Source organism: Arthrobotrys flagrans (assembly GCF_004000055.1).
Source record: "Arthrobotrys flagrans strain CBS H-5679 chromosome Unknown unitig_1, whole genome shotgun sequence".
Classification (NCBI taxonomy): domain Eukaryota; kingdom Fungi; phylum Ascomycota; class Orbiliomycetes; order Orbiliales; family Orbiliaceae; genus Arthrobotrys; species Arthrobotrys flagrans.
Window position 1 is genome coordinate 5,654,213 of NW_027137556.1, and position 23,219 is coordinate 5,677,431.

Sequence of the window (23,219 nt, forward strand, 5' to 3'; positions counted from 1 at the left end):
TTGAGTTTGCAATTGGCGCCACCAGAAGGGAAATGCCAAGACGCAAAGGCCTGCAAAATTGCAACCGGCGAAAGTAAGTTGGCTTCCCTGTTTTTTTTTTTTTTCGTCCCTCTTTTCCTGTCTTCTGTACGAACCCAGGATTAACTATCAGCTTGCAACGGCAGCAGCGGGTCGGATCTAGTTTGGACGATGAGGACTGACGACTTGGGATTTCTTTTCTCTGGCGCGAAGGAGGAAACTGTGGGGGTTTACGGAGGGATGGGACGGCTGCGGAAGGCTTCACCGCGGGACCAGCCTTGCATCACATCGGAAGTCGGAGGCTCCAACGAAAATGCCTGCGCCATCGAATCGCGATCTGGCTAATCTGGGACCCTTTCAACGCTTCATCAAACTACCGGAATGGCAAGGTGCCCTTTATATCAATGACCGAAAGATTATTCAAGGGACCGCTCTGGACTGAGCTGCGGAGGATATATGATGCTGCGACCACACACATATGCAAAACTTCCGAGTTACACCATTGAGGCGGCTGGAAATGCGGACGCTCTCGCCCAGGTCGCCGGGGAAGGCCCGGAAGACTTGGTTTCATACCTCGTTCAATAACAACATGCGATGCCATCCCGATGGCGTAGAAGTCGACATTTTTGGGTATTCCATGTCAGACGCAGTTCGTCTATACATGGAGGTCTATGGCATTCTATGAACCAGCCTGTGGATCAAGGCCATTGAATAAGGGCCAGTCTCGTATTACACCGGCTTTCGGTCCTGTGCGGACAGTTCAAATACTCCTCCATCCTGAATTGCTTTCGGGTCAACATCAACCCTCGCCGTCCTAATGGGCGGGGTGACCGATTCTTTCATCGGCCTGACGTTTGACATACCAGGCCATCTGATCCCGCAAACACGTGTCCTTGGTGTTTTCGACTCGTGGTGGATAATTGTATATCTTGTTATTCCAGGTCGGCGTCATGTAGATAGTAGTCATAGTCGTGATACATGCCGTAAAGCTCGTCTCTCCGTCCGGTGGGATATTGTCCCGCTATGACGGAAGGACTTTGGCGGCTGCAGACCGAACCGAAGGGTTCGGCGAGCAGTACCCCGGGACCACGAAGCACCTGCACTTTTGGCTGGAAAATGGAGCCGATCGAGATATGCATCTCTCGCCCTGACCAGCCGCAGATGCTTCCAATTGCCGGGTGGATATCCAAGTCGGAAGAGAGGGGTCGCAGGAACAGGACAACATTGAAAACGGCCGCCCTGGAGAACAAGCGAAGCCGCCTAACGACCCCGAAACTAGAAACCGGGCTGGAACAGGGGTGGTGATGGCCCCCCGGGACCAAGCCCGAAAAGGAGTCTTGCGAATCAAACCGGTCAAACAAAAATTCTGGAATTTGAATTTCTCTGCCAGAAAACCGCGACTCAGCATCGACAATTTCGCCCTTCCGACTCGGATTCGGATCTTTGTACCCTCGGAACTCAAGATTGGGCCTGGAACATCGATTATATTACTACATTCCACCGGAGGATCCGCCGCCAACGGTACCGAGTAGGATATTGAGAGGTGAACTTTTGTCGCGCAAGAGAAGGCTTTTGGTCGCGGTCGTTTGATCATCAAGTCGGTCTTGGACATCAGTCCAGTCAGTTTCGGTCTGGTACGACAGGTTTCCCCTCCGTTCAAGGTACCATATGCTCGGATAGCATACGGGTGAAGCATAAGGCCAAGGCTCGTAGGTGTGACTGACGGTTATCTTTCGGTTTGGGTGTGTATTTAGGGTTTTATATTCAACCTATCCGCCGTTCACACCTCCCGTCATCGCCACCACCGGCTCTATCCTGGTGCGAGGCAGGATAATCTCAAAAACACCGGACAACGTTCCTCGTATTGTTTGGTATATCGTTCTTGTAGGACTGGCTTTGGGTTTCGCCTTCTCGGATCTCCGTTTCGGCTTGACGATGCCCTCGTCGACGTCGCTGGTGTTGTGTAGACGGAATTCTGGGCCACAGTGACGTTTGTCGTCGTCGTGAAGGAATAATAGGATCGCTTGCTGTTTGACAGTATCACCGACACGTCGGCATCGCGGTTTATTACTCGGACCGCCTGCGTAGGGGCGATATTCTTTACCCAGGACCTCGTTGACAACTCCAAGTTGGCCGGAGCGAAGGACTGTTTCGTGAAGCGGAAGAATAAGAAGAGGCTGTAGATAGAGAAGGAGAAGTAGAAGGGCAGGAATAGGAAGGCTGAGGTTTCATGTTGACGTCGACGAAGCATTTAATATCGTCTGCCTCTTCCTCTTCTTCTTCTTCTTCTTAAGGACTTCTTCCGCAACCCTGTTCCTCTTCTTCTTCTCTTCCTGTCCTCTTCGCCAACCCACCTCACCTCACTTCTCTTCACCTCACCTCATCACCACATCAGCTCTCAACCATCCAGTCACTTCACCACCATCATCGTCACCATCGTCTATTATCATTCCTCAGATACGAACGAGCCTTCTATCTGATAACTCTGTTTCTCCCTCCCTTGATACACTTTCTTCTCGGCGTGCTGGAATTAGCCGTTGCAAACCCGCAGGTCCTTTCCACAACCCACAAAACCCGCCATCAGCAACGGGTTTATTTTCTTTTTTATTTCTTTTTTCCTCTGCGATTGATCACCCGGCTGTCATTGCTGCATATTCTCTTCTCTCCACCAACCTGCTATCATTTGCATCATCATTTTTCTAACTGCTTCCGCCCTCCATCCTTCATATTTTCTTTGTCAGATATCAATTGCTATCGCTGCTGCATCAACTTCCTCCCCTTGATATACACACTCAAGCTCGGTCTAACGAATTACCTGACTGCTCTCCATCCTTTTCACATTCACCATGACGAAGAATAAAGGTTCTCATGATTCCTATCGCCCCGGGACGACAGGAAAGCCTCTCACTTCCAATGATGAGAGACCCGAGCGCACAAAGCCTCGAAACCGAAGCAGATCTCCCAGTCGAGAGCGCAGACGCTCCCCTCCTCGCCATCCAGGTTCTCGAAAGCGGAAAGTAGCCGTTGATACATACATCCCTGGCGAGTCGTCACGAGATGATCGCGACAGAGGCCGGGACCGTCGAGATCGCAGACGTTCAGCTTCACCACGTCGCCGGTCAGCTTCTCCGCGTCGTCCGAGCAGGGAAAGACCTGATACCGCCCATAAAACCGACCCCCGTGGAAAATCACCCAAGAGGATCAGAAGCCCCTCCCCTAGCAGAGCTGCTAAGAGGTCTCGACGTGAAGGACGTTCAAGATCACCGAGGCGCCGTTCTCCTGACCCTCGAGGGCTTAGCCACCGACATAGGTCGAAGAGATCCAGATCCAGGTCGAGGCACCGTTCACCGGAAGATATCCGTCGCCCACGCAAAGATTCACCCGAGAGAAGAGGTAAACGAGACTTAGACGACCTAAGAGCCAGAGATTCCGATCGTCGCCGCCGTTCACGCTCCCGTGATAACGACTTTGCTCCTCGAGGCTCCCGACATCGGTCACCTGAACGATTCTCAAAAGTTCATCCTAGAGACCGTGTATCATCTCCCCGCCGCAGCCGTTCTCCACCTTACAAGAGCAAGGGCGAGAAAAGGCCACGCCGACGTCGTTCTCCGAGACGCCGTGATCACTCGCCGAACTCGATTGGTAGTGCTTCTCCAGCTCGGCGACGGGATTCCACGCAGTCATCGGACGATGTTATGTCATCTCTTGCCAAAAGGCCTTCAGCCTCCGAAAGCTCCAATCGCAACTCTGCCCCTAAAGCTCCCGCTAATGACCACCCCCCCGCTGAGTCCACTTCTTCAAGACCTGAAATTGCCTCTGAGATTGGATATATTCCTCGTGCCGGTACTCGCTCGCTATCTCCTTACTCCAAGCGACGACATCTCGCCGAGAAGCCATCCACCCGAGACCCACGAGCAAGGGAAGGACCAAAGCAAGGACGCCCGCCATTTCCTAAAGGCCCTCGTGATAAAGAAGTCGACCGCCGCGGCCCACCAGCCCCTGGCCCGGGCCCGGTTACGAACGCGCGCGGTCGTAGACGCAAGCAGCGCCGTGCTGCCGACTCCTATACAACGGAAGATCCCCGTTTTAGACGCTCGACTTCCCCCAGATCGATGATGACGGGCTCGAACGCTATCCCAACTGAACCTAAGCTTCAAGAAGAGTTTGAATCCGCGTCTAGCGCAGGATCACCGGAACGAGAGTTCGACTCCCAACAACATACTCCGGATCCTTATAAGAGCATCGGCAACGACATACTAAATTCCCACGAAGATGCGGGTACCATGGACCAAAAGCTTCCAAGTCCCAAGGAGCGACCCGAGGAATACCCCCCTCCTCCTCACTCCCCACCCCCCCGCCCCCACCTTTGGATACTCGAGCTGAACGAGATGCTGCGTTGATGCCTCCACCAAATGCCCCAAGGGGTCCCAGGAGCGAACTATCGATACTCGAACCGCCAAAGCCAGCACCGATCGACGCCTCGAAGGGTAAAGTCCGCTTCAGTATGGGAAGCGCAAGTGGGAAAGGGAAGATGCCCACCGGGCCCCGTGGTCAGGAATTCGGGATCCCCCGTCGTCTCGGCACATCGTCCAATTCAGTACCGCTCGCACAAAGGAAGGGCGCTGCTACGTCTACTCCATCCCGTCAGGAAGCACCCCCTCCGAAGGCCCCTATCAAACCAGCCCCCCCCGTCCCACGCGTTATTATTTCGCGCAAAACACCGTTCGAACGTATCGGCTTAGTCGGCGAAGGAACGTATGGCCAAGTTTTCAAGGCCCAAAACTGGATGAGCAAGGAGTTGGTTGCCCTCAAGAGAGTCCGCATGACATCGGAGAAAGACGGCGTAAGTTTTTGTGATCCTAATGCACCAACCCCTATCCATCTAGCTAACAAGTTGCGGTTCAGTTCCCCATCACTGCTGCCAGAGAAATCAAGATTCTTCAACGGTTGAGCAAAGGGACGGATAACGATAAAATTATCCATTTGCTTGATAATATGGTCGAGTCGAGTAAGTACGAACGCATGCTCACGACTCTTCGCTCGGGCTACTAACATCATATAGATGGTTTTTACATGATTTTCGAATACATGGACCATGACCTTACTGGCATTTTAAACCATCCTACATTTCGTCTCTCTTACGCCAATATCAAAGATCTCGCACACCAGTTTTTTAGCGGACTCGCTCATATCCATCGCGCTGGGATCCTACATAGAGATATCAAGAGTTCTAACATCCTAGTAAACTCAGAGGGTCAGCTTAAAATTGCAGATTTCGGTCTGGCTAGGCAGTACGACAAGATGTCTGAGAGGTTGAACATCGAGCAGCATTTCACAAACCGCATCATTACTTTGTGGTACCGTCCCGTGGAGATCTTGTTAGGCGAAACAGAGTATACAACCGGCCCCGATGTCTGGAGTGGCGGTTGCGTTTTTATGGAACTTTTTACCCGGAAAGCGATTTTCACCGGCACAAACGAAATTACACAGCTCGATTACATTTGGAGCATCTTGGGTACACCTAGCCCGTCAGTCTGGCCCGATTGGAAGAAAACGGCATGGTATTCCATGCTCAGGCCGGAGCAGAAATACGAGCCGTGTTTTGAAAAGAGATTCGGGAGGTATGTAATCACCCACTCGCATCGCTACCACCCCACGGCTCCGCTAATTTAGTTTGCGTAGCATTGTTCCCGCTGATGCCCTTGCCCTGGCTCAGCGTATATTTACGTACGATCCGAAGAAGCGGCCAAAGGCCGAGGACGTACTGCAGGATCCATACTTCACGGCCAACGAGCCGAAGATGGAGAGGACGACGGCGTAAGTATCATTTGCAAACGGAAACTCCGGTCAGACTTTTTGGGTCACAACTGACTTTTTGTTCAATATAGTCTCAAACACATCGAGGGGGAGTGGCACGAGCTAGAGAGCAAGAAGAATAGGAAGAAGGAGAGGGAGAGGCTGCAGACGGCGGCGAAGACAAAGGCGCAACCCTAGGCGGGGTTGTCTAACGGAGGGGGTGGCGAGGCCAATAACGAAATAGTAGCCGGGGGTGCCACATTAGGGGCCCCCAAAGAAAAAAACAATAATAAATCAGTAGATTCGTTAGAGGCCAGGCCGTCCATAAAGCCGTACGTGCCAGATCCCACTCCTCCGGGAAAAAGGTCCACCCCCGAATTTCGGGGGGGCCTGCTCGGCCACCAGCGGTTCGACCAAGAACCGTTTAACCGACTCTTACATAAGGATTTCGTAAAATCCTACGACGGCTACGTGCGGAAGAGACTAGATTCTCTTCCCTGCTCCATTCCCGCCGAACAGAGGATGACGACTTGGGGGGACGAGACCAACGCCCAGTACAGAGATCTGAAGGCCAAGTGGGAGAAGAAGGGGGTGGAGGGGGCACAGCTAAAAGCAGTACTGTGGGGGTTCTCCCTCAATTGTTTCAGGTGGTATTGCAAATACCACCAGGGCCTACGGGCCATAACCTCCTACAAGCGAAGGGAGGTTCGGCTCGCCGAACCCAGCATCTTCGACGATCCCCTCGTCCTAGACGAGCTGCAGAGTGCGAAGGTGGACGCCATGTGGAGAAGCCACACCGAGTGGCCTCTCCATATGGGGTCCGACGGAACCTTCGCGCTCGATAAGTCGGCTCGGTCTGGGATCGAGGGGATCTTCGAAGCGCTATTGGTCGACGAGCCCTTGAAGATGAAGATATGGGAAGAGGTGGGGAGCGGATCCCCGTGGCCGGTACGGCGCCCACGGAAGCGAACACGCGAATATTCCTCCTCCGACCCGGAGGTGTGTTCGCTAACCCGCCTCTTCCCATTAGGTACTGGTTAGCTAGTAGATATTTCTTGTTTTTGTTTTTGCTTTTTGTTTTACATAGAGTGTGGGGGGCGAGCATTGCATACGGCGTTTATCGTGATGAGGAGGAAAGGGGGTTATGAATGAAGTGTTATGTTTCCGGTCATGACTATGCATGGTCCTCTCACAGTTCGTAGGGGGTATCGGTCCCGTTGTAGATCGTCCATCTTGCCACGACATACGTCAGCTGAGCTCCGTATACACCGAGTTGATACCCGAAAATGCTTTTAAATTATCTCCAAATTACACCATCTATGGATACAGAATCTTACACCAAAATGTCTACTCCGTACTTGTAACTCTATCGTACATGCTCAATGGGTATACCCTCCCCTTGGGCTGATCGTATGGCTGGCCAGCTAGTCGTCGCTATCGCTGAATCCTTCCCAGCCAGCGCCTTCTCCAGGTGACTCCCCGTTCATTGGAATATCGCCATCGTCGCTGCCTTCGCTATCCAATTCTCCGGAGGCCATTAGAAGCTTGTGTTTCGTATTGCCCTGTTGCCGCCTTGTGGACGTTTTCGGAGCGGATAGAAGATAATCGAGGGTATATGTATTCTCGTCGGCCCTGTAAGCCATATCAGTATCGAGTTCGAATATTATACGATGAGAGGAGGGAAACCCACAATCTCGCCAATTCTGTCTGTATCGCCACCACGCACTTCTGTACCATCCTCAACTCGCTGCCATATTTACCTTGCTGGGCTCTCAAAACCCGTCCGTGCAGTCCCAGTACCGCTTCGAACCACAATAGGTGAAACTCCAAGTGCGGACTCTCTTCCGAAATCTTTGCTATAAACCCGAGCAGTCGTGATAGGTATACCACCGGCAATTCCTTCACCACCAGCTTTATATCCGCTGCAGGAATACCCTCGTATACTTGATGGATCAAGTACTTCTCGTTGAGCCTGAACGCCATCACAAGGGCTTTTAGATATTCCTTCCGTCTCAGGGTCCCCAGGATTGTAGTTGGCGTGATATCGATTTCTAGATCGAACGGGTCAAAGGTATAGTGATTATCCAAAGAGTAGATGACCAACCCCTCCGTGCTCGCCGCCGCAAATCCCCTACCCGTCGGTGAGAAAGATACAGATGTAACTCTGATCTGCGGTCTAACCTTTCTCACCGATGCATCACCCCTCGATGCGCCAGGTAATGATCTATCGATCCTATCTTCCAAGTCCGAGGCTTCACCTTGGTCGTCGATCAGATCGACCGGTCCGGCTTCCGTCATGTTCTTGGAATTCAGCATCTCTTGGGTTCCGTCGATCGATAGGTTGATCGAGACGCTAAATTTCTTCAGCAAAGAGCCGGTGTCGACGTCGTACAGAACGATATACTTGCTATTCCCACCCGCGAGGACACATGTTCCATCGGCGCTGTAGCATACCGTGTTAAAGTTTTTCCCACCGGGACTGCTAGCTGCGGTTCTACGATCACCGACCCTACGACCGCCGGAGACGTCGCGTTTGCCATCTACATGGCTAACTTGTACGGCGTCATCTACGGACCAAAAACTGAGTTCACCGTCGAGGCTGCACGCGGCTATTTGTTTGCCGTCGGGACGGAAGGCGACAGCTAGGACGTCGGAATGGAGGTTTAGGGGTTCGGAAAGTTGCGTACGGCCGAAAATGCTCCAGATGCGGATTGTACGGTCCCAGCTGCCGCTTACCAGTGTGTTTCCATCGGCTGCGAAGGCGAGGGAAGAGACGGGACCTTCGTGGCCGGAGAGTGAGTCTAAGAGTTGGCCCGTTTGGACGGACCAGAGGTGGACATCGAAGGAGTCTAACGAACCAGCGCAGACAACTTCACCGCTCGGATCGATTGCCAACGATGAGAATTGGAGGCGCGAAGGAGCTGTGAAGGTTCTAAAGTTGCGGTAGCGGATTAAATCCCAGGCACGGATCGAACCGTCGAGTGAGGCTGTGAACAGAACGTTTCCTCGTTTTGCGAAAGCACAGGCGGTGACGCCGGAGGTATGTTCGGTGAATGTGACGACGCAGAAGCCGGATATTGTGTCCCAGACTTTTATTTTGCCGTCGTCGGCGGTGGTGATTATATGCTGCCCCGATGGTGTATACAGAAGAGAGTTGATGGAATCGTAATGGCCTTGCTGTTTAAGGATGTAGGATTCGGATTGCCATTCCCAGACGAGAAGTTGGCCGAGTTTGGAGGCGGCGAAGGCGAGCCAGTCGCCCGTGGGGTTTATGGTGACATGGTCGATTTCCTTTTGGGATATGGAGAGGGTGTGGATGAGGTTGAAGTCCGGCATTTCGTAGAGGCTGAAGAGACCGGTTGAGAAGCCAACGATCAACAGGTTCGAGGGAGCGTGATAGGTGGCGCATTTAACTGCGGCAGAACCTTGCATGAAGAAGTGCTTCTTGACTATCCGCCAGCGTTCCTGGGAGGGATCTCGGGGTGCTTCTTCGGGGTCATCCTCCAGTTCAATTTCGTTCTTTTCGGGACCGGTGTATTTCCATGTGAAGACGGCGCCATCTTTGCTGACGGAGTAGATTGTCTCTTGGTCGGCAGAGAAGTAAGTACCGATGACGGACTCCTTGTGACCACCCAGTGTCGTGGGAACGAAGCCTTCCGTGGGGTTCAAAGACCATATCCTCGACGTCAAATCCTTCGACGCCGTCAAGAAGAACCTAGAATCCGACGACCACGTAATACTGTTCGCCGCATCGAAATGTCCACTGTAGACTCTATGCCTAACGAACGGTGCAAACTCCCGATCCTCGGAAAATTCCGGGGTCTTCCATACTTCGATGTTTCTCCCCGCTGCGACGGCGAAATGTCTCCCGTCAGGCGCGAATTGAAGGTCGTGGACTTTGGATTTGAAGTTGAAGTTGTAGAGGGCGGTCCGACGGATGAAGTTCGTGAGGATCGCGCGACCGTCTTCGTCGACCGAGAGGAGGAGGGTGGCTTGTGGGGAGAGAGCTATACAGGCAACATTCTTGCGGTGGGCGAATGGGAAGGTGTAGGATTTGTTACTATCAAAGTTCGACGTCCCAAGTTAGAACGAGTACGATCGAAGACTCGTACGGTCGATACGGAAACGTACTTTGCAAGATCGAAGCAGGTTACTCGATTTCCGACGGGTGATAGCAGGGAAGTGCCATCCGGGGTGAAGACGAGGTTGCCTTTGCAGTAGACCGTGCCTAGCAGGTTTGAAAACTGTTTAGCTCGTTCACGAGGTCAGCATTGGCACTTTTATCACATTTGAAAGAGAAGATATGAGTTGGAAGTGAGGGGTCTCTTGCGTTAAAGTCGGTCTTCATGGTGTGCTATATTTCCATCATCCTGGGTGAAGATGAAGTTGAAGGTTTTAGTTTGGAGCCGCAACCTTGAAAGTTTTGGACTTTTTGCGACAGCCGAAAAAAGGTCTCGTCTCGATGACTAAAAATGACCACAACGTCAACACAAATAGTACATCGTGGGATTGCATCTTAACATGCACATGGTCATGAACAGAGTCGATCCGAAAGACAGGTAAGTGTATTTGGTTTTAGAATACATAAAAGGTGTCCGAATAATCGCAAAACCCATCCATTTGATATCATTCCTCCCCAACCGTTGTCAACATTTGTAGTTGCAAATTTGGTCCGAAAACACGACGTATCACCCTCTGAATCTCGTCTTGCTATTGAAGCCGTATCTAACGACTCGATATCCGTCGTATAATGAGCGTAAAGGATTCAGTATCCTTCGACCCACTCCACTTTTATCAGCATTACTTGGAGGGGTTCCACCGCCAGGAACCCCATCGTCAGGAGGAGGAGCATTGTGCACCTTGTTCAGCTCGACCCACACGAATATCCCGATCCCGATCAATGCACCGGTCACCGTAGCAGTGGCGGGAGCCATGCCGATACTTTGCAAGAAGGCGAAAAAGCTACCAGCGGCGACATTGCCGATAGATGCCTGCCATGCTGCTGCATAGCTTCCCGCGACAGGACCGACCAGACTGAAGCCTGCAATTTGGAGTATCAGGGGAATTGAAATCGCCGCCCCCGCAGTGAACAAAATGAACTCTAGAAGAGTCCAATTATCACAGCAGAGTTTGTATATGTCGTCCAAAATTTCTCTAGATTTTAATGGTGGCGAAGTTAGCCCGTGTAGATCACAGCGGTATGAATGCGAGATTCATACTTTAACTTAGCTTTCCAGTCGATGGAGTCTTCATCAAGTTGCGATGGTATGGTGCGAAGCCCCTCATCTATGGTCTCCCGAAGCTTCCTGAGATGGCCAGAATTCGTGATAGGAATTTGGTCGACCGACGGTGCCATAGCGAATAGTTAGATATTTTGGGGCGGATGTTTCGGTCGAAGTTTCGATGTATTCAAATTCAAGACCAGTCGGTCAAATAAAATTGATTTCGTGAATAACGGTAACGGTTGATTCGATTGACTGCTGAGATTATTCATGAACCGTGGGGTTCGCTTGGATTTATAGTCGAGGGGAATGATGCCTGAATTCGGCAACTTGATCAGCCTTGCCGCACGTTTCCCGGCCACGTCAACTTTCCTGGCCTGACACTCGCAGTGTAGTTCATCATTAGGCGCCGTAACGAATCGTATCGTTCCCTTTCGCGCTCCGTTCATGGCCGTGCCACATAGTAGACGTATTCACAGCCCCATCAATTCCTGACCGAAGAATTCGGCCAGGGCATGCCAGAGCCTGACAAAAACGGGTGAATGATGTGCCTAAAATTGCAGCAAAATAATTAGAAGCCAGTGTGCCATTGCGTGTAGTGGGATTCATATGATGTGGATATCATGGATGGACGTTTATAACCGCATTGCTTAAAGCTCGTGCCGAATAAACATGTCCGAATACGAATCCGAGGAAGGGAGAGGTTTGATAATTTGTACACTTGGAACTCGTGCTTTATAAGCTTCATGGGAGTATCAATTTGTGGAATCATGTCGATGATCCGACTTCGAATGCCAAAAAGAGATATACCGACGAGGATGGCAGATTCCAACGGTCGGAATGTGCAACAATAGGCCCCGCCTTTGCCCTAATTGGCCTCGATTTCAGGGACAATTCGAAGAGTACCTTTGCCCTGGATTCTCGAAGCGAAGTGCAAGTTCCCGACCATCGAAGACAAGAAGCCTTGAACTCCGAAGCTCCCATCTACACAACTTGTTGTGCGGGGCAAGGGACATCCCCTTGGTGGTTTCATCGTGGTTTGATATATCAAGAGTATGAGATGGAAATTCCATCCTATTCAATACGAATAAAGGCTTGTTGGTGTTTTTATAATATATATATATATATATATATATATATATATATATGGGAACTCGAGTTAAGATGGCAAATGCGAAATTCGCTCGTGGCTGCCCAAAGCGAGCATGATGCTAGAGGGTGGTTTGCATTGCATATGGCCGTTCCATCGCAACCACCAAAACCCGATATATACTCGATACCAACATCCGTAGACTTGAAGATAATTTAGGCAAGTGGGTTAATTAGAGGAAGAGAGATCTGGTATTATTGGCCAGCCAGCCTAACTCGTCTGAGCTTTGTTAGCGAGAGTCGTCCCTGGGAATTTGTTAGGCGAGGTTGTTGAAGCAGAGTTAAAGTGCCTTCCCCTTTCCACCCAAAATTTGGCACCAACACCAATCCACCTTCTCCTGAAACGATCCTGCCCCAGTTTACCCTCTCGACCTTCCCATCACCATCTCCTCGCCAGCCTCCATCGCGTCGGAACCATATCTCCAGCGGCCCTGAGCTCATCACAATCGCCTTTGTTGAGGATTATAGTATCACTCCCCTTTAGCTTACCTTCACATCGCAATGGCTCCTGCTACATCGGAATCCGCGAACCTCATCGGTATCGCTAACGTGAGTAGCTCCTTTTTCGGCTTCGGAACGCGTTAAATAGGAACCATGACCGCTAACCTGCCTCTTCGTAGTTGCCAAACCAAAGGTACGCGCCGTGATTGATTGTACGGTTGAAGGTTGAAGAGCAATTGGCTGACTTGGATAACTGTCTGCAGGCACAAGATCGTGGCCAAGCGCGGAGCTGCTTTCACGATCATGGTAGGTTATCTTCATCCCACCTTGTATTCCAACGACTCGTTACTGACAGACGGTTGTTTCAGGTTGCTGGTGAATCCGGATTAGGTTCGTTCTGAGCTTCGGGAATGCTCGATTCTAGGATATCGCAGCTTATCAATAAACCCCCTCGGACAGGCAAGACTACGTTCATCAACACATTGTTCTCGACCACAATCAAAAACTATGCCGACCATAAGAAGAGACACACCAAGCAGGTACGGGATCGCTGCCAAATATATCCTTTCTTGAGCGCAGACTTGACATTATGCCACAAAATAGGTCGATAAGACTGTCGAGATCGAAATCACCAAGGCTGAGCTGGAGGAGAAGTTCTTCAAAGGTTCGTAAACCATTCCGATGCGTAAACTGTAATCTAACAGGCCCGTCTAGTTCGCCTTACCGTTATCGACACCCCTGGATTCGGAGACTATGTTAACAACCGCGACTCCTGGATGCCAATCATCGAGTTCCTCGATGACCAGCATGAATCCTACATGTTGCAAGAGCAACAGCCCCGCAGGACCGACAAGATCGATCTCCGTGTTCACGCCTGCTTGTACTTCATCCGTCCAACCGGTCACACTTTGAAGCCATTGGATATCGAGGTTATGAAGAGACTATGTACTCGTGTCAACTTGATCCCGGTTGTCGCCAAGGCCGATACGCTGTCGCCTGCCGACCTCCAGCGGTTCAAGGAGAGAATCCGCAGCGTCATCGAAGCGCAGGGTATCAAGATCTACCAGCCGCCGGTGGAAGAAGATGACGAAGCCGCTGCCCAGCACGCCCGCAGCTTGATGGTAAGTCTCGATCGGTGTGCGTGTGTGTGGTTTCTCGCCCGCTAACACCGACCCATAGGCCGCCATGCCATTCGCCGTTATCGGCAGCGAGAAAGATGTGAAAACCCCTGATGGCCGTGTCGTCAAGGGCCGACAGTACAGCTGGGGTGTCGCCGAAGTCGAGAACGAAGACCACTGCGACTTTAAGAAGCTCCGAAGCATCCTGATCCGAACCCACATGTTGGATCTCATTCACACCACCGAGGAGCAGCACTACGAGGTTTACCGTGCTCAGCAAATGGAGACCCGCAAGTTTGGCGAGACCAAGCCCAGAAAACTCGACAACCCCAAGTTCAAAGAAGAGGAGGAGGCCCTTCGGAAGCGTTTCACCGAGCAGGTCAAGATCGAAGAACAGAGGTTCAGACAATGGGAGCAAAAGTTGATCTCCGAGCGCGATCGCCTCAACAAGGACTTGGAGGCCACACATGCCGCGTATGTTTTGACTCCCAAGCACGTGACGATCCGGCTGCATGCTAACCTTCTATCCCCACAAACAGCATCAAATCTTTGGAGATGGAACTCGAGCAGATGCAAGGCTCTGCCGCTCGCACCGGCAGGAGAAATTAAGCATGCTGGTGGACCGCGGCAAAGTTTTGGTTTTGAAGCAATTTCTCGGAGAAGAATATTTGACATTGATGGCTGCTCATTCCTATTGAAAATACATATTTAATTTCTATCCACTACGACCCCTAACACGAACCACCCTCATACCCACTTCCTACATCCGCCTTTTCGCCTCCCTTATACTCTAACCCGCCTTTTCTGGATTCCCGTGCACTGCTTTTTGTACACAGGCTTTTTCTATATTTGTTCCGATATTCTTTGTACCCAACATTGTTTCCTTCGCTTTATTTTCTTTTAGCGTCGATACAGGTATTTTAATCAAACTATTGAACTCAAAAAAAGAATGAAAATGCCGTGCGTCGATCATCATTAATGCTATTTCAAACTCTCAAGACAAGATTATTCGAAACTCCGGTTTGACCTCGTCTACAAAATAGATCCTACAATTATTGCCAGGCCCATAAACCCAAATGACCACGCCTTGAGTTCAAACCCTGCCACCGACCCGCATGTCAAACTACCATCAAGAGCTGGATTGAAATCATTTGCTATATAGCTCCGGATGCCTTCGCCTATCGTGCGATTGGAGAGCAAGCTCAGGTCCCCACTCGCCAGCTCCCCAATCCCACAAACTACCAACTCTGTCCCGCTCTCAAACGGCCCATCCGTGCACTCTTCCGCAGTTCCATTAACGCAGAAATACTGTGGATAATACCTGATCCACGCATTATCGCCAGGCGCAAGACAAAAGGCTCGATCCGACCAGGGTGCAACATCACCGCAGGCTTGGAATTTCGGTGGTTCCGCATCACCCTGTCCGTTAGCCTCTGCCGCTTTGCTGACGAGTCCGAAAAATGTCTCGAGGGCTCTGCCGTTGCTGTTCGTGGGTACGACGCTGAATCTCGCGGAGGCTTCTGCTTTCCCTTCCGGTCCCAATTGACAAAAAGTGGCATTCCCGTGGCATAGCCTCGGGGGTCGGTAGCCTAGCATTTGGCTGCAGGTCACATAGTCCGAGACTTGGATCACGGGTCCATCTTCGAGGAATTGGTAGCCGGCCTCGTAGCTGTCCGACCCACCCCGAGGTTTTCTGGTCCAGCGGTCGGTGGTAGTAAAGCGAGCGCAATCGCCCAGGACGGGAGGGAGAACGAGGAGGGATAGGAAAAGAAAATGCATATCGACCCGTCGCTTTTAACGAGCCTAGAGTTTGCCAATAAGAAACGCGCTCTATTCGGGCTTGCGGTATACACGGGCAAGGCGACAGACCTGAAGGCAGGTGCGTGTGTGTTGAGTTTGTGGTATTTTTGACGAGGAATATATGTACAGAACAATATCTAGAATCAAAAACAAATTTTAAATTTTAAAAGCGACATCTCCTGGTTAAGTACTCGTGGAACTTTGCCAGGACCTTCTTGGAACCCATGTCTACTATTTGGCGCCGATCGGAGCGTCGGTGATACCTTGCGTGGCTGAGGCTCTTTTCGAAGCGCATGCTCTCATGACTGAAAACCACACGTCGTTGATAAATATGCGCCTGGCCGTAGATTTAGTAAATAGGAATCAGCAGATGATTATCAACCTCGTATGTACCCTCGTTGCACTTTGGGTTGATATTATCCGGACGGATGTCAGACAGTCTCGGCCGGGACGTCAGAGTAAAAGCGGTCTGGGCTTGTAAATAAGCTTTGGCATATATACCTGGGCCCGACCTCGAGGTTCAGGGTCGATATGCATGGCACATCGATTACCCACGCACCGTGGATATTTATCATCTCACTATACGATATTTGATACTATAGATTCCGCACCTGGACTTCGCCCCATGATCACCCCTGCGGTGCAAGAGGCGGAGCCGCCCAACGAATGGCAGTAACGAACGCGCTAGGATTCAAAATTGATACAGATGTATTCAGCAGAAACGCCACGCTGATATTTGTCTCGCAAACCAAGCCTCGTAACCTTAAATCCTTAACTGAATCCTCAACTGAATCCTCAACTATTTTATTTTAACCGTACTTTAGCCGGATTACGAGCCCTAACTAAAAAATAACATTACTATATTTATTGTCCTCGATATTAAAACAGGCAGACCTTGAGGCGAAACATTGTATTTATATAAATGTGCCCAATGGGGAGGTTTTTTTCTTCTTCTCGGTGGTCCCGATTGGTGATATTCATATGGGTGACCGACGTATCTTACTGTAACGGTCCGGGTACGGGCTCGGATGCTCCGATGTCATTCATCAATTAAATTGACGGAGATGTGTGATATGGATTTTACACCTTTCTTGTGGTCGTTTTCGCTGTTGTCCTAGCGGTTGTCTTTGGTGTCGTCTTTGCGGTTGTTTTGGCGGCTGTCTTTGGTGTCGTCTTTGCAGCGGTCTTTGCAGTGGTCTTTGCAGTGGTCTTTGCAGTGGTCTTTGCAGTGGTCTTAGCTGTGGTTTTTGCAGTTGTCTTGGCGGTTGTTTTAGCAGTCGTCTTTGCGGTGGTTTTGGCGGTGGTTTTCGCTGTAGTTTTTGCGGTCGTCTTTGCAGTGGTTTTCGCAGTCGTCTTTGCAGTGGTTTTCACAGTCGTCTTTGCGGTCGTCTTTGCGGTCGTCTTTGCAGTGGTTTTTGCAGTCGTCTTTGCAGCGGTTTTTACGGTTGTCTTTGCGGTCGTCTTTACGGTTGTCTTTGCGGTCGTCTTTGCGGTTGTCTTCGGTGTGGTTTTCGCGGTAGTCGTGGTAGTTTTCGTGGTTGTAGTTGTCGTCTTTGCCGTTGTCTTTGCCGTGGTCGTAGTTGTGGTTACAAATATGCTTGCTCTAGGGGTGGTGGGGACGCTACTACTCTGAATTGTTATTCTACTGGTCGCACTTGAAGTAGAAGTTTGGGTCGTAGTGATATAGGATATGCTGGACGTGTTATCATTACCCAGTGAGTTATAGACAGCAACATAGTCGATAATCATGGCGCTGTCAAGGCCACCAATTGTATCCGCAGTCGGGGTCCAGAACCCGGCAATGGCATTGGGCAGAGCCCCTCCAATTGCGACGTTGAGGAGAATGAACATTGGTAGATGCGTCAAGTTTCCCCATGTCTACAGCCAATGTTAGCTTCGGTCCGATAATATATTGCAAGGGAATTTAAGGCGGAAAAGACCGACATATTCATCTCCAATCCTAGATCCCCAAACTCTGAATTGTTCGACACCATCCCTTTGCCAACTGATAAACTCGTTTTGCCATGTACCAGCAGTACGGTCAATCACCAAACCAAAGGTATGGAATTCTCCCTTGGTGAATGGCGACGTGTGACCTATTCCATTGGGTTCGTTACATACCCCACCGGGGTATACGCCGCAATGGATAGTATTATACGCAGTCCCTTGTCCGTTCACGGCCTCCATGATATCTAGCTCTCCAGTATATGGCCACCCGTCATAACCGTTGTTTCTAAAAGCCGCACCCATACTCCAGAATGCCGGCCAGATACCCCATTGGGAAGAAGTGGGTGTATTCGGCAACTTGATGCTCGCTTCGATAAGAAGCTTTCTACCGGGTACGCATCGGTACGTCCCTACAGACTCCATACGGGCTGAAGTCCATGTCCCCGAAGAGCTTTTAATAGGTACAATGTTCAAGTTCCCGTCCCCATCGAGGTACGAGTTACTTGTAGATTTCACATATGTTTGGATTTCTCCGGTACCCCAGTTGGAAGGTCCTCCCGGGTAGGAGGTACCAAGGTCCCAGAGCCAGTTTGAACTAGACGGTAGGGTGTTTGCAGGGCCCCTGAAGTCATCCGAAAACGTCAGTGACCAGCCGTCGTAAGAAGGTACAGAGCGTTTGGTCAGCGCGCTGGTACGACGGATATGCGCATGGCGGTGGTGGAGCGACGAATGCGCAGGGTCCGCGTAAAAGGCAAGGAGCGAATAGACAAAAACCGCGTTGTTTAAAAAGGAGCGTGTCATTTTGAGAAAGGGGCAGGCTTAAATGAATGTGTTGTTCCTCGATTCTGGCATGGAGATTGAGGATCGGATTTACAAAAAAAAAAGAACATCAAAAAGGACGGGACGAAAATCGAGAGTCTTCGAGGGCACCAGATTCGAAAGGGGTTCTAAGATACTGACTCCTTCATTGGCCCCACCTCTGAATTGCAGACGCGCCGGCTGAAGTTTTTTTTGTCATTTGCGGCGAGGAAGAAATTCTATCGTCGGGATCACACCAATCTTAAGTCTGCAGGGCGCAGGGCTGAACATTTAATCTAGAACAATACGAAAATGGTATAGCCCTGCTGCCCCTCATATGCGCAACCCCTTGTTCCTGGACGACGGATTAACGTTTTCTTGGGGTATCAAGTAGGTGCTTATGTTGACGAGGAATTTACCGACGCCTATGCGTGTGTATGTGCATGCGAACTTTGACTTCAAGCTGCCGGGACATATACATCATGTTATAAGGAGCTAAGCAGTATGATGTAGGCTTTTAGCTTTGGCTGCAAACGACCATCAGTGCGGTCATATTATTGTATCAGAAAGCAAACTCCACTGTCTTTTCAATAATTGGATTATATTTCAGAAGCTTTAGACGTGGACGTTGGCACGAGAATGGCGCCAGGGCAGTATTATAAGTTCGGTTTTGTTCTCAACTGGCTCCAAGGTGGCGAGGTTGATATCTCAGTAGGTGTATGCAAAGAAACAACTCTCGATCTCGCGGGCGTGTGCTTGATAGGATTGGCTCCTGGACGAGACATCTATTGTGGCTGGTCTCGGAGCAAAGGCACCCAGATAACGTGAGTTGTGTTGTTTTTGTGGTATTTCTGGCCATCCCAAGATAGGTCGCTCGCTGCCATGCGCATGTCGTCGACGTGTCTACGAATGTTACTACCTACGCAAGTAGGTAAATAGCTATATCCGCTCCTTATATTATGAAAATTTATCAATTACCGTACAAAATGCTACGGTATGATAAAAATTAGGTTTGACCTATCTTGTGTTTATAGTGACTATTTAAAAGTCGATGGTGGAGGGCGCGCGCTAATCACAACTTGAATATATACCCAATGGGGCATATGATAAAAAAATACTGTATTGGAGGGGAAAAAGATGCAAAAACGATTCGACTGTTGACTGAGTGTAGTAGCAAACATCTTATTTACTTTTGATATCACATATTGATATTCGTTACCCGGTGTTATTGGACTCTTAGAATGTTAATTTGAATTTTTCTTCCTCCCACATCACTGTATGTGATCGTCACGGTTGGATTTGAATATTTATAGTCACTTCTAGCCTCAGCGGTATTCTATCGTCATATATGGAGCTAAAGAGCCCTCGCTCAGCAGTCGATATACCCGTCCTGGGTTGAGGAAAGTCGCAAACAACAATTCCATCTTAATCCGCAATTCAGACAATCGCTATTTCGAATATAATCCGGTCCGACATTTGGGAAATCGCCCGGCTGCATTATATAACATCCGCACAAAACGTCTTGTCAATATCAGATACTCATACTCGTATTATGGCCAGTATGATGCTGGGTTCCGGCGTATTGAGACAAAAGACATCGATTGGGATGGATTTTTGGAGGATACCTTCGAAGCACGACTCGATAAAGTGGATGAAATCTGGCATGTGGTTTATCTTCGGCCCAAGGACGATATCCTTTATTTTCTCAAAGCACCTTGGCGTCTCTTAGAAACGGCATTCTGTGCTGCGGTGAGGTGGAATCCAATTCTATACCTCGAAGATTCAACAGATGGCTACTATTTGGCAACTTGGGAGTCTCGAATAAAGTACGCATGGATGAGGGGCATTAAAGAAGGGGAAAACTTCATCCGATGGGTAGAAGGGAAGGAGAAGTTAGAAAAAGACGAACCTACGGCCGCGCGCTGACCTACCGAAGTGGCATTTTCTGGACCAGGCAGAGCAACAGTGGTTGAAACCATATTTTCCACGGAAGCCAAAACACAAAGAAACTCAACCTGGCCCGTCTAGGTCACCAAAAACAGCCGAGGTACCTGACTGGCGGAACAGTCGACTATTTCCAACCCGAGAGGAACCAGAACCGGGTGGCTCCGAACCGTGGAAAGAAGCTGGAACCTGGAGATGAGGTTGATCTGGATAATATATATATATATCTATAGATATAAGGAAGGCCAGCTTGCAACTTGACTTTGGATGTGTGAGACGAATGTGTATTCAATCGGTAGCGGATATGATTCCTATATACAGAGACCTCCTCAAGTCAGGATTGATATAAAATAGAATACAGCCTCAAGATCAACATTGCGAACAAGGCCAAGGTCTCCAGCCCAACCGGATCCTTCAAATCGGTATAGCAAGCAGCCCCTTACAATGCGCTAGATGCACACAAGCAAAATTCCTGCCTCGCAACATTGGTTCCGCAGATCAGCATTTCTAACTATCGACCTAATCCGGTGCGCGTGCAGGCCTGAGGCTAAAGGTGTTGTTTCGCAGCCACAACCTCCTCCTCCGTCTTGGCAGATCCGAATAAGCTTTAACTATGCCGAAGGTAGTTAGATTGTATATTTTTCGTTTAGAATCAGTTTTAAAGGCTGCCGTTTGGTGTCTCGAACGGCTAACCAGTCCGAGATTATCTCAATCCGTTTGGACTCACATCTCGATACACCACGCTTCTCCGTTTCAATATTGGAAACAATTGAGATTTAGGAAGCGTTAGCTTGTTCGATATACATATCCTGCCAGCGTAAGGTCAGTTAGTTTGTATATAAGAAAAGAGCTGCAATAAGTCCGTCCACTGTATTCCAATTATCGGATCACAATGGCCTCGTACTCAGACGTCACAAAGGGAAAAGTCGCCCCGGTGAAGTGACCCCTCCCTTTGTGGCGTCTGATTACGAGACCAGATGACAATATTAAATAAGGCTAATCGAACGCCTCGCTATGCTACACCCACTTGAATAACCAAAAACCCATAAACTGGCCCAAACTACCAATTCCTCACAATCTAGATATCAACCCCATAACCCACTGGCATTCCATCCCTACTTCTCCAAACTGGTCTGCAACCGCCTCGCCACATCCTCAATAGCCCAAATCGCCACCCTTGCCTCCGCCAACTCCCCAGCCGGCGCAATAACCGTACTAACCAACATCTTCGACGTATCCGGTCCATTCTCCGCCGTCAAAACCGGACTAACAGGCGTAGGCGACTGTTGGCCCCCCTCTGACCCACCACATTCGACAACTCCGGCATTGGCCCAGAGGTAGGCGCAGATTGCAACACCACCAGCGAAGACTCCGTCGTCGACAGGGTAACTCTAACCGGCATGCCTAATCCCATTCTCGACCCGGTTTCGTAAGCGTTGACAAAGGCTTCCGACAACGGCGCAAGGTATCCGGAAGCCGGTTCGGACGTCGATAATATCGGATTCGCCTGGCGATCGGTAAGGTGTGCTTTTAGGTGAGGTGCGATGTGGGAAAAGTGTGACTGTAGGTGTTCGAGTTTTGGGCGGCCGCCGTGGTGGTTGGCGCCGGACGGCCCGCCTTCAAGGCTTTCGTGTCCCGAAGGGTTCATTTTTTCAAAAGAGGCTATTTAATCGCGTTAAAGAACTTGTATCAAGTCAAGTTTTTTTTGTGAGGCGTACATACTAAATCTGATGAAGCACGAGAGTTTTGAAGCCTTGTGATGTTTCCCGTGATAGTCCCCGTGATCGATCAAGCTAGCTGAGATGGAATAAGCGCGCTAGTTTTGTTGTATTTTGGCCTCCCAACGCAAATATCTCCATTTCCAGTCTCACCGATATGGTCTCCGAAGACCAGACTGGACAGCATTCTTCTGTTCTTCCTATGGTGGGAGCCAATCACAGAAATAAATCAAGTAAGTACGGGCTTCTAAAGCGGGATTGATCGGATAATTTCAATGCGCAAATAGTGGGTTCTGGCGTAGTCTAGAATCGAACCTCGAAAGATGTCAGAACTGTGTACATGATTGCCTCGGTATACGCAGTCGAGAGTTTGATAATACTAGATGACAAAAAGCAATATGAAGCTCAACTCGGTATAAGGTATAGACAAAAGGAGTAATTTTTTAAAGTAGTATTATATAGATGTTTTAAAGAAGATACGAAGAGGTTTCCACATCGTAATCTTCCCTCCGGTCGTCATCACTATAGTAGAATCTATTATCTCGTACCCAAAAATCGAATGCGTACCACCTACTTCGCAATATCTACAGATCGTTATAGTCACCAGTATTCCCCCAACTAACAACCTTCCAACCCCATCCTCCTTAACCCCTCCAACCGTAAACCCCACCTGAATCTTCACAAACAAACTATCCTCGGAATTATACTTTGCTCCATTAAAAACCACCCTCCACCCTTCCAAATCCCCCGTAATTTATCCGGTGCTGAACATCATTATGCGCCGGCCAAGGAAAAGTTACATCCCTCGAATAATTTAATCCCCTCGAACGGCATACCATCCCAAAGTAATCATTCCAACTCGATGGATCAAAAATCCCAAGATTCGGGAACCTTTCCGCAAAAATCTCAAATTCTTTGATTCTATCCATATCCTTGAGAGGTTGTGGAATCTTTAGACAGGTTATTGTTGAAAACTTTTGTAGAAGTTGGGGGCAAATCTGATTTCATCCGAGGTGACGATCGATTTTGGAAAGTCGCTTTTGGAGATTTGTTGACGGGATTGAAAAGCAAGTGTCCGCGTGGCATTGAGGATTTGGGATTTTCGGTGCCGGGGGGCCAATTTCAGCAATGGATAGTAAAACGCCGTACACGATAAGCCCGGAAACCCAACCGATTTGCTAAAGATCTGAATCTCCAATACATCACGAAAGCTACCGCGACCAATTCCACGGAGCACCGCAAGATAGAAGTTATCCGCAGCGTTTTTG

At 49.7% G+C, this 23,219-nt stretch overlaps 9 protein-coding genes across 9 annotated transcripts; 4 read left to right on the top strand and 5 right to left on the bottom strand.

Moving 5' to 3' along the window:
• Positions 1-2,864: 2,864 nt before the first annotated feature.
• On the top strand, positions 2,865-4,418 carry DFL_009670 (uncharacterized protein; the record flags this gene model as incomplete). Its single annotated transcript, XM_067639594.1, has 1 exon — positions 2,865-4,418. One exon carries the CDS (start codon positions 2,865-2,867, stop codon positions 4,416-4,418), a length of 1,554 nt encoding a protein of 517 aa, XP_067487367.1.
• A 104-nt stretch (positions 4,419-4,522) lies between these two features.
• DFL_009671 (uncharacterized protein) lies at positions 4,523-6,012 on the top strand (the record flags this gene model as incomplete). Its single annotated transcript, XM_067639595.1, has 5 exons — positions 4,523-4,861; positions 4,924-5,026; positions 5,081-5,639; positions 5,701-5,835; positions 5,907-6,012. The coding sequence occupies 5 exons, from the start codon at positions 4,523-4,525 to the stop codon at positions 6,010-6,012; spliced, it is 1,242 nt and encodes a 413-aa protein (XP_067487368.1).
• Positions 6,013-6,336: 324 nt separating this feature from the next.
• Positions 6,337-6,855, top strand: DFL_009672 (uncharacterized protein; the record flags this gene model as incomplete). Its single annotated transcript, XM_067639596.1, has 1 exon — positions 6,337-6,855. The coding sequence occupies one exon, from the start codon at positions 6,337-6,339 to the stop codon at positions 6,853-6,855; it is 519 nt and encodes a 172-aa protein (XP_067487369.1).
• A 383-nt stretch (positions 6,856-7,238) lies between these two features.
• On the bottom strand, positions 7,239-10,162 carry DFL_009673 (uncharacterized protein; the record flags this gene model as incomplete). Its single annotated transcript, XM_067639597.1, has 4 exons — positions 7,239-7,446; positions 7,505-9,874; positions 9,946-10,058; positions 10,145-10,162. 4 exons carry the CDS (start codon positions 10,160-10,162, stop codon positions 7,239-7,241), a joined length of 2,709 nt encoding a protein of 902 aa, XP_067487370.1.
• A 340-nt stretch (positions 10,163-10,502) lies between these two features.
• On the bottom strand, positions 10,503-11,170 carry DFL_009674 (uncharacterized protein; the record flags this gene model as incomplete). The annotated part of the gene is made up of 2 exons (XM_067639598.1): positions 10,503-10,968; positions 11,034-11,170. 2 exons carry the CDS (start codon positions 11,168-11,170, stop codon positions 10,503-10,505), a joined length of 603 nt encoding a protein of 200 aa, XP_067487371.1.
• Positions 11,171-12,686: 1,516 nt separating this feature from the next.
• Positions 12,687-14,353, top strand: DFL_009675 (uncharacterized protein; the record flags this gene model as incomplete). The annotated part of the gene is made up of 9 exons (XM_067639599.1): positions 12,687-12,734; positions 12,806-12,819; positions 12,890-12,932; positions 12,995-13,016; positions 13,086-13,165; positions 13,230-13,290; positions 13,341-13,747; positions 13,806-14,218; positions 14,284-14,353. The coding sequence occupies 9 exons, from the start codon at positions 12,687-12,689 to the stop codon at positions 14,351-14,353; spliced, it is 1,158 nt and encodes a 385-aa protein (XP_067487372.1).
• Positions 14,354-14,776: 423 nt separating this feature from the next.
• DFL_009676 (uncharacterized protein) lies at positions 14,777-15,523 on the bottom strand (the record flags this gene model as incomplete). The annotated part of the gene is made up of 1 exon (XM_067639600.1): positions 14,777-15,523. One exon carries the CDS (start codon positions 15,521-15,523, stop codon positions 14,777-14,779), a length of 747 nt encoding a protein of 248 aa, XP_067487373.1.
• A 1,101-nt stretch (positions 15,524-16,624) lies between these two features.
• DFL_009677 (uncharacterized protein) lies at positions 16,625-18,292 on the bottom strand (the record flags this gene model as incomplete). Its single annotated transcript, XM_067639601.1, has 2 exons — positions 16,625-17,422; positions 17,489-18,292. 2 exons carry the CDS (start codon positions 18,290-18,292, stop codon positions 16,625-16,627), a joined length of 1,602 nt encoding a protein of 533 aa, XP_067487374.1.
• A 3,056-nt stretch (positions 18,293-21,348) lies between these two features.
• Positions 21,349-22,138, bottom strand: DFL_009678 (uncharacterized protein; the record flags this gene model as incomplete). Its single annotated transcript, XM_067639602.1, has 4 exons — positions 21,349-21,448; positions 21,505-21,895; positions 21,956-22,030; positions 22,105-22,138. 4 exons carry the CDS (start codon positions 22,136-22,138, stop codon positions 21,349-21,351), a joined length of 600 nt encoding a protein of 199 aa, XP_067487375.1.
• Positions 22,139-23,219: the final 1,081 nt, after the last annotated feature.